We start from the raw sequence: 14748 nt of genomic DNA on the forward strand, positions 1-14748 counted from the left end.
CTCTCTTCCTCCCATCCTACCCTCCCTTCCTCCCTCCCCCTCTCTCCGTCCTCCGCGCCTTAGAGAGATGCCAGTTTGCCTATTGCCTCAGTGAGAATAAGGTTGCTTTACTGCTCCTCTCCTAGTTAGTCTTTACTCCCTCTCACAGTGGTAAAGAGAGAGAGAAAGAGAGAGAGAGAGAGGCAGACACGTTTGGTGGATAAAGAGAGAGAGAGAGAGAGACGCCGATCTCTCTCAGTCTCCCATTACTCTCTCTTACAGTGGAAAAGAGAGAGAGAGAGAGAGTAAAGAGCCAAGAAAAAGAAAGAGAAAATACGTGAGAAAAAGAGAAGAGGGGCAGAAAAGGAGAGAAGGGAGGAGAAAGAGTAGACGAGAGAAGAAGAAGAAAAAGAGAATAGAGAGAAAAGAAAGAGAGCAGAGAAGAAGATGAGAAAATAGAAAAAAGAGAGGAGAAAGAGAGCAGAGGAGAAGAAGTAGAGAAAATAAAGAGAGAAGGTGAGAAGAAATAGAGAAGATAAAGAGAGAGAAAAGAGAGAAGGTGAGAAGAAATAGAGAAGATAAAGAGGAAAGAGAGAAGGTGAGAAGAAATAGAGAGAAGGTGAGAAGAAATAGAGAGAATAAAGAGAGAAGGTGAGAAGAAATAGAGAGAATAAAGAGAGAAGGTGAGAAGAAATAGAGAGAATAAAGAGAGAAGGTGAGAAGAAATAGAGAGAATAAAGAGGAAAGAGAAGAAATAGAGAAGGTAAAGAGAGAAGGTGAGAAGAAATAGAGAGAATAAAGAGAGAAGGTGAGAAGAAATAGAGAAAATAAAGAGGAAAGAGAAGAAATAGAGAAGGTAAAGAGAGAAGGTGAGAAGAAATAGAGAAAATAAAGAGAGAAAAGAGAATAAATAGAGAAAATGAAGAGAGGAAAGAAAGAAGGTGAGAAGAAATAGAGGAAAGAAAGAAGGTGAGAAGAAATAGAGAAATTAAAGAGAGAAGGTGAGAAGAAATAGAGAAAATAAAGAGAGGAAAGAGAAGAAATAGAGAAATTAAAGAGAGAAGGTGAGAAGAAATAGAGAAAATAAAGAGAGGAAAGAGAAGAAATAGAGAAATTAAAGAGAGAAGGGGAGAAGAAATAGAGAAAATAAAGAGAGGAAAGAGAAGAAATAGAGAAAATAAAGAGAGAGAAAAGAGAGAAGGTGAGAAGAAATAGAGAAAATAAAGAGAGAAAAGAGAGAGAGGTGAGAAGAAAAAGAGAGAAAGAGAGAGAAGAAAAAATGAGAAAATAAAGAGAGAAAAAGAGAGCAAAGAAGTAAGGAAGAAAATAAATAGAAGAAAAAGAGAAAAAGAGAGAAGGAGAGAGAGAGAGAGGGTCCTGCAGTATGAATGGAAACTGTTTCGATCCCCCTGACGCCCCTCCTATGAAGGTTTGTAAAGGGCTGGTGTGGTGTAGTGTGGTAGGGTATGGTAGTGGTATGTTAAGATGGTGGTGTGTGGTGTGGTATGGTGTGGTAGATTGGTGGTGTGTGGTGTGGTGTAGTGTGGTAGGATATGGTAGTGGTATGTTAAGATGGTGGTGTGGTATGGTGTGGTAGATTGGTGGTGTGTGGTGTGGTGTAGTGTGGTAGGGTATGGTAGTGGTATGTTAAGATGGTGGTGTGTGGTATGGTATGGTGTGGTAGGATAGTGGTGTATGGTGGTGTAGTATTGGTAGGATATGGTAGTATGTTAAGATGGTGGTGTGTAGTGTGGTGTGGTTTGTGTTGTGGTATGGTGTGGTAGGATGGTGGTGTGTGGTATGGTAGGATGGTGGTGTGTGATGTTGTGTGGTGTGGTAGGATGGTGGTGTGTAGTGTAGTGTGGTAGGATGGTGGTGTGTGGTGTGGTGTGGTAGGTTGTTGGTGTAGCAGAATGATGTGATACGGTCCAGTAGTGCTAAAGAAATGGTGTTGTGGTAGTGGTGTGTGGTTTATTGGTGTAGGGCGTGGTGTTGTGGTAGTGGTGTGTGGTTTAATGGTGTAGGGCGTGGTGTTGTGGTAGTGGTGTGTGGTTTAATGGTGTAGGGCGTGGTGTTGTGGTAGTGGTGTGTGGTGTAGGGCGTGGTGTTGTGGGTATGGGATGTAGGGTGATGTCTGGTGTTGTGTAGGAGTGTTGTTGGTGTGGTGTGGTGTGGTGTGATATGGTGTGGTGTAGTAACAGTGATGACGTGTGGTGGTGCTGTGGTGTGTGATGATGGTGTGTAATAGAGTCCATGATGTGTGTTGTGACAGTGATGTTGGAGGGTGGTGTAGTGGTGATGTTAAGTGGTGTGGTGTAGTGATGTTAAGTGGTGTGGTGTAGTGGTGATATTAAGTGGTGCGGTGTAGTGGTGATGTTAAGTGGTATGGTGTAGTGATGTTAAGTGGTGTGGTGTAGTGGTGATGTTAAGTGGTATGGTGTAGTGATGTTAAGTGGTGTGGTGTAGTGGTGATGTTAAGTGGTATGGTGTAGTGGTGATGTTGTGGCGTGGTGTAGTGAAAAATGTATAGACAAGTGAATATCAGAAGCCAAATATTCTTGTTATTGAAGTAAACACACACTGCAACTACCAGCATGATGTCTTGCAACTGTGGCGGGTGACTCAACATGCATGACAGTATTTGCCCCACTCACCATGTTACTAAATCCTCTGACGTTTTGCTTAGTATGTGCACCAGATTACTCCAAAGTTACCAGACCAGAAGAAACCAGTTACTTTTTATTATTTCGTCTAGTAACTTTTGACTATTTCAAGTCGTGTTTTCTTTTTAATAAAATTTTAATCCGGACTCAGTTTGAAAGATATATATATATATATATTTTTTTAGTATTTTATCACGTCCCAGTAAACTGCTCTATGGTGGCGACCCTCATCCACTTACTTGATGTAGCGCTGCCTAATTCTTCCCTCATCATTATCGTTCTTTTGGTGTGTGTACCTTCCTCTCCTTCCATTTTTCGCATCCGGCCTGTCACTTTTATTACCCTTCTTTCCACTTTGGGTGTCTCTACACTGAGTGACAAGCCTAATGGTTTCGTGTAACCCAGCAAACCATTTACATCGCTGGGTGGTAGTCATATAACCAGATAATGGAGTGATGTGGAGCCTGCTAAGGTGACTCTGTTATTTGGGTGGAGATGCAAATGCGGTGTCCATCCGAGAACCAAACCACACTATTCGCAGCGCCTTGCTGTGATAAATCGCTGTCTGACGCAAGGGAACATCGTTTCACTGCATGGGATGGCCCTGCAGGGACGATTTCTTACCTGAGGTTGATGAGTCTGCTCGGCCAGACACACGGGGTTACTCAACAAAACCTCATTGAACGAGTACTTTATATTATTAAGCGTTCATCCTGAAATTAAATTGTGTACAAAGGAAAAGGGGAAAAAGAAGTGTGTGGTAATCATAGGGGCATTTGTCTTCTTAGTATAATAGGAAAAGTGTATGGTAGGATACTTATTGACAGAGTTAGAGAAAGAACAGAGAAATTAGTTGGAGAAGAACAGGGAGGCTTTAGGAAGGGAAGAGGTTGTGTAGATCAGATATTCGTTCTTAGATCTTTAGTGGAAAAGTTTCTAGAGAAGGGAAAGAAGTTGTATGCGGCTTTCATGGATTTGGAGAAAGCATATGACAGGGTGGATAGACAAGGATTGTGGAAAGTATTAAGAATATATGGAGTAGATGGGAAGTTGTTGAATGCTGTGAAGAGTATGTACGATGGTGCGAAGGCTGCAGTGCGTGTGGATGGTGAACTAAGTGAATTTTTCTCTTTGAAAGTTGAGTTGAAACAGGGATGTGTCATGTCTCCATGGTTATTCAATCTGTACATGGATGGGGTAATAAAAGAGGTACAAGGTAGGGTAGTGGATGTTGGAGTGGCCCTGGTGAGAGAGGATAGTGTTTGGAAACTCCCTGTACTATTGTTTGCAGATGATACTGTGTTGTTGAGTGAAGACGAAGGGGAGCTGCAAGGCTTGGTGGATGAGTTTGGGAGAGTGTGTAAGAAACGGAATCTAAAGGTGAATGTAGGGAAGAGTAAAGTGATGGTCTTTGAGAGAGGTGAAGTCAGTGAATATACAGCGAGGTTGGATGGTGAGGAATTGGAAAATGTGAGTACGTTTAAGTACTTGGGTAGTGTGATGAGTAAGGATGGAGGTTTGGAGGGTGAAGTGCATGAAAGGGTACAGCAGGGAAGAAAGGTTGCTGGTTCTTTGAGAGCAGTGATAAGAAACAGGGAAGTGAGCATGGAAGTGAGAAAGTTACTACATGACAGTATTGTGATACCAACTCTAACGTATGGAAGTGAAGCTTGGACGTTGTTGGAAGGACACAAGTCAAGAGTGAGAGCAGTGGAAATGAGTTATTTAAGAGGAGCCTGTGGAGTCACATGGAGAGACAGGCTGACGAATGAGGATATAAAGGAGCGTTGTGGTGTGGATGTGATAGGAAGCGTTATGAGGAACACACTGAGGTGGTTTGGCCATGTGGAGAGGATGGAGGGTGAAAGACTGACGAAGAGAGTGTATGTGAGTGAGGTGGAGGGGGGAAGAGGGAGGGGGAGGCCGAGGATGAGATGGAAGGATGGGGTGGAGAAGTATATGAGAGAGGGGTGTGTGTGAGCTGGGAGCAGGGCAGTGAAATGGCGGGGGACAGGGCGACTTGGAGGCGATTTGTTTGTGGCCACCCCAAACGGGATTGAGGCGTCTGGCAATAGATAGATAGATAGATTGTTTATAAATGCTTGTACTTAAGTATATCAATATGTACTTGGACTTGAACTTAAGTATAATGCAAATACTATATGCAGTACTTGTAATTCAGTTATTCCCCATCACATGTCCCTGTCCACAAGTGCAGCCTCCAGTCCTTGAGGTCATCCCTGGTGCTGGTGATGGTGTTGTGGTGACTCAGAGGCTGGGGGACGCGCTGACTGATGGATTGTGCCATGATGATAGGAAGACCCAGTTGTGCTGTGGTGGGGAGTCCGAAGGTGGTATAGTGATGGTGTTGTGATGATGATGATGAGGAGGAGGATAGTGATGGTGGTAGTGGTGGTGATGATGATGGTGGTGGTGATAGTTGTGGGTGATTTGAGTGAAAAGATCAGTTTGTAACTCCATCAGTGGACTCTGTTTTGACATCCCTATTATTCCACCAATGAAGACCTGTAGAGGCCTGATGTGGTGGTGGTGGTGTGTGGTAGAGTGGGTGGTGTGGTGTGGTCTGGTATTGGTGTGGTAGTGGTTTGTGGTGCGGTAGGCTAGAATGGTGTGGTGGGGTGTGAAAGAGTGGTGTTGTGTGGTGAGGTAGGGTGTTGTGGTGTGATGTGAAAGGGTGGTGTTGTGTGGTGGTGAGTAGTAGAATGTGGTGGTGTATGAGGTGTGGTGTCATAAAAGTGGTGTTGTTTGGTGTGGTGTTATACATGTGTGGTGTTGTGTGGTAGAGGTATGGTGGTATAGGTGGTGTGGTGTGGTGTAAAAGTGGTGTTGTTTGGTGTGGTGTGGTATAAATGAGTGGTGTTGTGGGGTAATGGTGTGGTGTGATATAAAAGTGGTGTTGTTTGGTGTGGTGTGGTGTGGTGTGGTAGAGTGGTATGGTGGTGTAGGATAGTGTGACTGTGTTGTGTCGAGGTGTGATGTACTGGTGTTGATGATGTGGTATGATGTGTGTGGGGATGGTATGGCCTGGTGTAGTGACATTGGGTGGTGGTGTAGTGATGTTAATGGTGTTGCCTGGTGTGGTTGTGATGAAATGTGTGATGACGGATAGTGTAGGACCGTGGTGTGGAGGTGGTGTTACGGAGGGTAGTGTGGATTGATGTGATGTGGTGTAGTGTTGATGTGTGGTGTAGGGTGCAGGTGTGTTATGATAGTGGTGCTTATGTGGAGTGTGCTATGGTGTTGTGTAGTGCAGGGTGCTGGTGTGTGGTGTACAGAAATGATGATGATGGGTAGTGTGGTAGTGTTGACATTGTGGTTCACTATATGTACGGGATGTGTAGTGTAGTGTAGTGTAGTGTAATGCTGTACTGTGTGGTGTAGTGTATAGTTTAGGGTAGTGTAGTGTAGTGTAGTGTAGTGTTTTGTAATGTAGGGTAGTGTAGTGTCACCATCGTTTACCATACACCATTTTCTGTTCCCTTAACGCTTTCATCTATGCTCTTTCTTCTGTTGCCAGACGCCTTAGTCCCGGAAGGGGTGGCCATAAACAAATCGCCTCCATGTCGCCCTGTCCCCCGCCATTTCACTGCCCTGCTCCCAGCTCACACCCCTCCCTCTGTCATATACCTTTCCATTCCAACCCTCCATCTCATCCTTGGCCTCCCCCTCCCCCTCCCTCTCCCTCTCCCCCCCTCCACCTCACTCACATACACTCTCCTCGTCAGTCTCTCACTCTCCATCCTCTCCACATGTCCAAACCACCTCAGTTTCTCCTAACGCTTTCTGTCACATCCACATCCACACCACAACACTATCTTCACTTCCTCATTTGTCTGTCTTGCCATGTGACTCCACAGGCTCCTCTTAAATAACTCATTTCCACTGCTCTCACTCTTGACTTGTGTCCCTCCAAGAAAGTCCAAGCTTCACTTCCATACGTTAGAGTTGGTATCACAATACTGTCATGTAGTAACTTTTTCACTTCCATGCTCACCTCCCTGTTTCATATCACTGCTTTCAAGGAACCAGGAACCTTTCTTCCTTGTTGTACCCATTCAAGCACTTCACCCTCCAAACCTCCATCCTTACTCATCACACTACCCAAATACTTAAACACACATTTTCCATTTCCTTCTCATCCAAGAGGGTAAACTAAGCAAAAGCCATCATGAAAAAAAATAAATAAATAAATAAATACCACACGTCCTCAGGGTGAAAGGGCTCAACGAATACAATAACTACATTTATTTTCCCGTCAATAAAGAAGCCAAACGTATTATTGAAAACTGGACGTGATATGCCATGATCCGTTAAATAGGAATTCAAATTGATGCAGTGCTAAATTTTGAATATTAATCGAGAGCTTGTGGCATTATTTAGATTTCGTTGTTTGGGGAAATATTATGTAGCTTTGTGAATGTGTGTGGTTTGTGGTGATGGTGGTAGTGGTGTGTGTGATGATGATTGGTGGTGATGATGGTAGTGGTGGAGTGTGTGATGATGATTGGTGGTGATGATGGTAGTGGTGTGTGTGATGGTGATTGGTGGTGATGATGGTAGTGGTGGCGTGTGTGATGGTGATTGGTGGTGATGATGGTGGTGGTGTTGTGGCGATGGTGATTTGTGATGATGGTAATGGAGTCGATTGTAGTGATGATGATGATAGTGGTATATGTGTGTTATGACTTTTATATAACAACACTGATCCCACCACCTTATCACCACCACCACACCATATCACCACCACTGCACCATATCATCACCACCACAATACTACCACCACCACACCTTATCACCACCACACTTATCATCACAACCACACTACCACCACCACCGCCATACCTTATCGTCACAACCACACTACCACCACCACCACACCTTATCACAACCACACCTCACCACCACCACACCTTATCACAACCACACCTCACCACCACCACCATTACACCTACCACACCATACACCACCACTCCTACCATCATCACCATTACGGTAATATATGTTGTCACTGTCACGTATTATGTGTATGCAATGTCACTATCACATATATCCCTATATGGTGAATATATGTGGTAGCATCATCACACCTACCATCATCATCATCACCACACCTACTACCACCACCATACTTATCACCATCACAACTACCACCATCACCGCAACTACCATCATCACCATACCTATTACCACAACCATACTTATCACCATCACCACAACTACCACCACCACCATACTTATCACCATCACAACTACCACCATCACCGCAACTACCATCATCACCATACGTACTACCACCACCATACGTATCATCACCACAACTACCACCACCACCATACTTATCACCATCACCACAACTACCACCATCACCACACTTACCAGCACCACCACCATACTTATCACTATCACCACACCCAACACCACCACCACCACCACCACCATACATATCACCACCACCACCACCAACAACAACAACAACAATAATAATAATAATAATAATAATAATAATAATAATAATACCCACCACCACCACCACAAACAACAACAACTATTACCACCACATTCACCACACCACCACCACACCTCCCACAGCCACACCTACGCCCCACCCACCCCGGATGCAGGTGGCAGGGGGGGGAGGGGGTTGACCAGGTGTTACATAGAAGGTGAACAAGAAGACAAGGATGTGTGTGTGTGTGTGTGTGTGTGTGTGTGTGTGTGTGGTTTTTACTGCATACATATCATTGCCTTATACTGTTGTGGCCAGGTGTATGTATGTGTGTGTGTGTGTGTGTGTGTGTGTGTGAATGTAGGTATGTGTATTAGGCACCCCTTTCGAGGCGTAGGGACCCGAGGCTAGTCCACCGTAGTCCAGTGCCTTAACACCTTTCCTCTGGCGACTTATTTGGCTGATTAATTCTTGCTCCCATACATTTTAGTACATCTTATATAGGAAACCTTTTATTGTGAGAAAAATTGAAGCATTCTCTTATCTCTCCAGTACTCAAATTTTCTCCATAAATAAATAAAACAAATACATCGTTGGTCTGAAAGGGTTAAAAGATAGATAGATAGATGGATGGATAGGTAGATATAGAGGCAGGGAGCTGATATAGATGGAGAGATAGTTAGGTAGATAGATGGATTGACAGAGAGAGAGAGAGAGAGAGAGAGAGAGAGAGAATTAGACAGACAGACAGATAGACAACCACCCTACTTCCCCCTGATGGCATTACATGATTAAAAAAAAGAAAAAAAAAAAAATCTCTTTAGGATCGAACCCACGCATGTCCGCCTCTCCGACCGGGGCGTCCAAACCCACTAGGCCACCACGCGCAGGGGACAGACTGGCGCAGAGGTGAAGGCTGGAGCGACAGTGTATGTGTGTATGAGTGTGTATGTATGGTTGTGTGTGTGTGTGTGTGTGTGTGTGCCTGTGTATATGTGTAGATGTATGTTTATGTATGTAAGGCTGGAGTGAGCAGTGTGTGTGTGTACGAGTGTGAATGTGTGGTTGTGTATGTATGTATGTCTGCGTGTATGTGTAGAATATGTTTATGTATGTATGGATGGACGGAAGTATAATTCTGTGTCTGTGTGTGTGTGTGTGTGTGTGTGTATGTAGAAGTGAAGGGTGGAGCAGCAATGAATGAATGAATTTGCTCAGTACAGCACAGGTCATTGATGAATAGCGTGTGTATGGATATGTATGTATATGTATGTATGTATATGTTTATGGGTGTGTGTATGTATGTATGTATGTTTGCCTGTGTATGTATGGAAGTATATTTGGCGTATGTATGTGTGGTTATGTGTATGTATGTATGTTTGCCTGTGTATGTATGTATGGAAGTATATTTGGGTGTATGTATGTATGTATGTAAGTGCATTTGTATGTATGTATGCCTGTGTATGTATGTACGTATGCATGTATGTAGTGATGGGTGGAGTCAACAATGTATAAATGAATAGGGTTAGTTGTATAGCTTAGAAGAAAATTAATGAATGTGTATGAATATGTATGAATAAATATGTATCTTTATGTATTTAGCCCTATTCCAAGTGACTGAAGATTTCCTAACACCTTTTCATGAGTGATTTATCCTGTACCTAACACCTCAATAACCTCTTCTGTGTTACTGATGAGCTATGTAGATATTAAAGTGAAAAGAATAAATGATACGGTGAAAAGTGCAAAATAAATCGCTAAGGAAAGGGTGCGACGAAACCTACCCAGTTTTCACTTGCTGTTCTTCACGGTGTTTTACTGTTAAGTGTAGTGAAGAACAGGCAGCCGTTTCTACACCAGTTTTCCTTCCTCTCGTATACAAAAGTTTTATGGGTATTAATTTTGGAGAGAGAGAGAGAGAGAGAGAGAGAGAGAGAGAGGCGGTATATGACTCACAGGGAACCGGTCCCGGGTAATGGTGTGGTCCATATGGGGGGGGGGGGGAAGTCAGCAGAAGCGGCAGGCGGCAAGATTAGCTACATCAGTGTGATTATTGTACTTTTGCTGTCAGACGAATGTACTCTGATAATGAAAGTGGTTATAATTCTCTCTCTCTCTCTCTCTCTCTCTCTCTCTCTCTAAAATGTGTGTGTGTGTGTGTATATAGAACACCAATTAATATCTGGTGTCTCACAATTCAGACGTTACATGTGTACTCCAGATATTACAAAAGGGTGTACATTACAGGTGTGGCTGTACCCGGAGGAGGGCTGGGCGAGAACATGCAGCAACAGCCACCTGCTGCTGAAGACGCCTTGGTGGTCACGGCGACACTGCTACGTGCTGCATGTGGAGGGCACCAGGCGGTGAGGGAGGGAGGGAGGGAGAGAGAGAGAGGGAGAGGGAGGGAGGGAGAGAGAGAGAGAGAGAGGGAGGGAGAGAGAGAGAGAGAGAGAGAGAGAGAAAATGATCATAACAGTGCTTTGAACTAGGTGAAGTCTCCCCAGCATCACTCCATCAGATAGACAGAGAGATAGATAAATAAACAGACAGGTAGATAGATGAATAGACTGAGATAGATACAAATAGATGCAAAATAACGTAGCAATATATCAGTGTGTAATACGTAAAAATGAATCCCTAGGGAGCCTTCCAAGCCCACGGGATAGGACATCTGATTTTTACTAATAAGAATAATATCAAAATAAATAGTGTCTGTATTTTATTTTTTCTCTTAGTGTTATTATATTCTTTGCAGTTTTATTATTATTATTATTATTATTATTATTATTATGCATTATTTATTATCAGTCTTATCATTCTTTCTCACCCTTACTCCCACCCTCACCCCCACCCCCACCCCCTCACTCACCCCCACCCTCACCCTCACTCACCCCCACCCTCACCCTTACTCACCCCCACCCTCACCCTCACCCACCCCCACCCTCACCCCCACCCCCACCCTCACCCTCACCCCCACCCGCGCAATGAGCCTTATATCTCTGAATAGAAACTGAATTCCTACCACATTCTCCACAATTTCACAGCCATCAACCACACCACACCACACTCCTTACCACCACACCACACCACACTGCACTCCTAACCACCACACCACACCACACTGCACTCCTTCCCACCACATCACACTGCACTCCTTCCCACCATACCACACTGCACTCCTTACCACCCCCCCACACTCTTTACCACCACCCCACACTCTTTACCACAGCATCAGATCACACCATACCACACCACACCACACCACTGTACTGTATTTACCATCACATCATATTCCACGACACCACACACCACGCCACGACTGCACTACATTACATCACATCACACCACACTCATCACACCACACTCATCACCACACCACACTTGTCACCACACCAGACCATACTACATTCCTTGCCACCACACCACATCATGCCATACACTGTACCACCACACCACACCACACTACACTGCTTTCCACCACACCACACCAGCCTATACCATCACACCACACCACTGTCCATACCATCACACCACATCACAACGCGACACTACACTACACTACACTATAGTGTTCCTCCTCGTAACATAGGGTTTGGGTGGAGTCACCCCCTCCCTACACTATTGCCATGTTTCCTAACCCTACGATGTATAACGCCTGTGGTTTGTGTAGTAGGAATGATACATAAACATAACTCATACTAATATAACTGTAATGAAAGTGCTGACATGTATCAAGGAAGAATAAAACTATTCTGCATACTATATTATACGATAATAGAGAAACGTGGCATAAAAATTTGGCAGTGTTGCTCTAAAAATATTCTAATTATTATTTACTTCCCCAACACTTCTAACATTGCTAATTAATTTAGCAAGTATAATTGCAAGAAAATTTGAAGGGATAAAAGTGGGAAGAGGCGATCCTTTCATAATTAAAATAAATATATCAAACAGCTCTGGGGTGGCAGCACTCACGCGACACGTGTTTGTGTGTACGCTGTGGGAGGTCACCAACCCCCTACAGGATTTAGGCCTATTGGGGAAACCTCTATAAAAAAACGCGCCGTGACTTTTACCTCAAGGGTGGTGCGGAAATAAAGTCAAAATTATAATCCATACATAAAAATGGAAGTAAAAAACCATGGATGACACATAACAAAATCTAGCGAGAGAGAGAGAGAGAGAGAGAGAGAGAGAGAGAGAGAAATAATAATAATAATAATAATAATAATAAAACTTTATTTCCACTAAACAGTGGGTATTCTTATACATTATACAGTAGTACAGCATACAGTATGAAAGTTCTATACACAATATAATACAAGTTGATACATATGGTGGAGAATAGTGACAGAGAGGTAAATGGTTTAAAAGGTGTGGGGACACTTAGGTTAAAAATAGATCAATTAAGGGATTTAGGAACGAAGGCAGTGGGAAGGATTAAGACAGATGGGATTGTAAGATTAGGGAGTTTGAGCAATAGGGTAGAATGTATGCTCTCAATAAAAGTATAGCAATTATCAACGGCTAATTATTATACAGGTGTTGATGGTGGGGGTCTATATTTATAGGAGGTGTTGGTGGTGGAGGTATAGCGGGTGTTGTTGATGGGGGTGTTGTTGGGGGTAGGGGTATAGGGGGTGTTGGTGGCAGGGGTATAGGGGGTATTAGAAAAACGGAGATCACAAGAGGGAAACAGTGTCAAGGTCATCGCTGATGGAGAGGTCAGCTCGGAAACGTGGCAACAGTGCAGGGAGGGGGTGACTCCACCAAAACCCTACGTTTCGATCTGTCAGACTATAATCTCCGTACCATCACACCAGTTCACAGTACCCTACACCACTGCATTACACCGCATCGCACAACACCACACCACACTTCCTGCATTCTCACCACGCAATATCGCACCACACCACACCGCACCACACTACACCACAACGTACACGTCACCCTACCACACATCATACCACACACGTCACCCTACCACACACACACACACACACACACACACACACACACACACACACACACACACACACACACATCACCCTACCACACCACACCACACACATATCACCCTACCACACATACCACACACACGTCACCCTACCACACCACACCACAGTACCATTACCCATTCATAGCATATACAAGTGTTACCATTGACATCAACATCTTCCCTCGTATGATCCTACTTAAGCCCTTTCATTACTAACTCAGGCCTTTGTATAGAAATTGCCATGATTCTTATTCACTTTGCTTATTTTGTATATTATCGCCAGTGTCTTATGATTTGTGATAGAAAGCGTTAGAGGAAGTACACTGAGGTGGTTTGGCCATGTGGAAAGGATAGAGAGTGACGAAGAGAGTGTGTGTGAGTGAGCGGGGGAGGGAGGGGGAGGCCGAGGATGAGATGGAGGGATAGAGTGGAGAGGTATTTGAGAGAGAGGGGTGTAAGTTGGAGGATGGAGAGTGTATGTGAGTGAGCGGGGGAGGGAGGGGGAGGCCGAGGATGAGATGGAGGGATAGAGTGGAGAAGTATATGAGAGAGAGGGGTGTAAGTTGGAGGATGGAGAGTGTATGTGAGTGAGCGGGGGAGGGAGGGGGAGGCCGAGGATGAGATGGAGGGATAGAGTGGAGAGGTATATGAGAGAGAGGGGTGTAAGTTGGGAGGATGGAGAGTGAGAGACTAACAAAGAGAGTATGTGAGTGAGGGGGACAGGGGGAGACCGAGGATGATATGGAGGGATGGAGTGGGGAGGTATATGAGAAAGTGGGGATAATTGGGGGGACAGTGAGAGACTAACGAGGAGAGTGTATGTGAGGTGGAGGGGGGAGAGGGAGGAAGGGAGTGGAGAGATATACAGTATGGGAGGTGGGGTGTAAGTTGGGGGGATGGAGAGTGAGAGACTAACGAGGAGTGTATGTAAGTGAGAGAGGAGGAGACCGAGGATGAGATGGAGGGATGGACTGGAGAGGTATATGATAGAAGGAGGTGCAAGTTGGGGGGAGGGTACCGAAATAGCAGGGGACAGGGCGACATGGAGGGGATTTGTTTGTGGCCACCCCTTACGGGATTAGGGCGTCAGGCTGTAGATAGATCGATAAATAGATAGATATGACACAGATAGATAAATAGATAGACAGATAGACTTCACCGTGCTTCCCTCCCCAGACACAAGACGGTGGGGCGGGTGTCGGCAGCGCGGGAGGGCGAGGTAGTGGTGGAGGGCAGCTTCCGGGGCGTGGCTGACGGTGACTTCCGGTTAGTGCTGACCTCCACCCTGACCCCTGCTGACCTCAGACGCGGCTACCACATGACCGGCTCCTTGGAGAGGGGGGACCGCAAACTGGGCACTTGGCAGACCACGCATCTCGCCGTTACCAAGCGGTCCGGGTTTACGTGAAGGCGTGCAGACCCACTAGGATATAATCTGTGGAGGTCTGGGTTTACGTGAAGGCGTGCAGACCCACTAGGATATAATCTGTGGAGGTTTGGGTTTACGTGAAGGCGTGCAGACCTACTAGGATATAATCTGTGTAGGAAGAGTATAAGTGTGGATACGGCTGTGAAAAAAGTTACACCTGTAAATAAATGGATACATAAATATACGTAGAAGGATTATAGGCAGATAA

The 14748-nt window shown here is 44.7% G+C and overlaps 1 protein-coding gene across 1 annotated transcript in view; it reads left to right on the forward strand.

The window, feature by feature from the left end:
• The window catches only part of LOC145418773 (uncharacterized), a 52927-nt gene extending 38408 nt beyond the window's left edge, over positions 1 to 14519 (forward strand). Inside the window, exons 2-3 of the mRNA XM_080287107.1 lie at positions 10357 to 10475; positions 14288 to 14519. Coding sequence (XP_080143233.1) covers positions 10357 to 10475; positions 14288 to 14519 — 351 coding nt within the window. The remainder of the gene's footprint in view (positions 1 to 10356; positions 10476 to 14287) is intronic.
• The last annotated feature ends 229 nt before the right edge of the window (positions 14520 to 14748 follow it).

This window comes from Coenobita brevimanus, chromosome 116 (genome assembly GCF_032717465.1).
Source record: "Coenobita brevimanus isolate Jiangsu-jjx chromosome 116, ASM3271746v2, whole genome shotgun sequence".
NCBI classification, from domain to species: domain Eukaryota; kingdom Metazoa; phylum Arthropoda; class Malacostraca; order Decapoda; family Coenobitidae; genus Coenobita; species Coenobita brevimanus.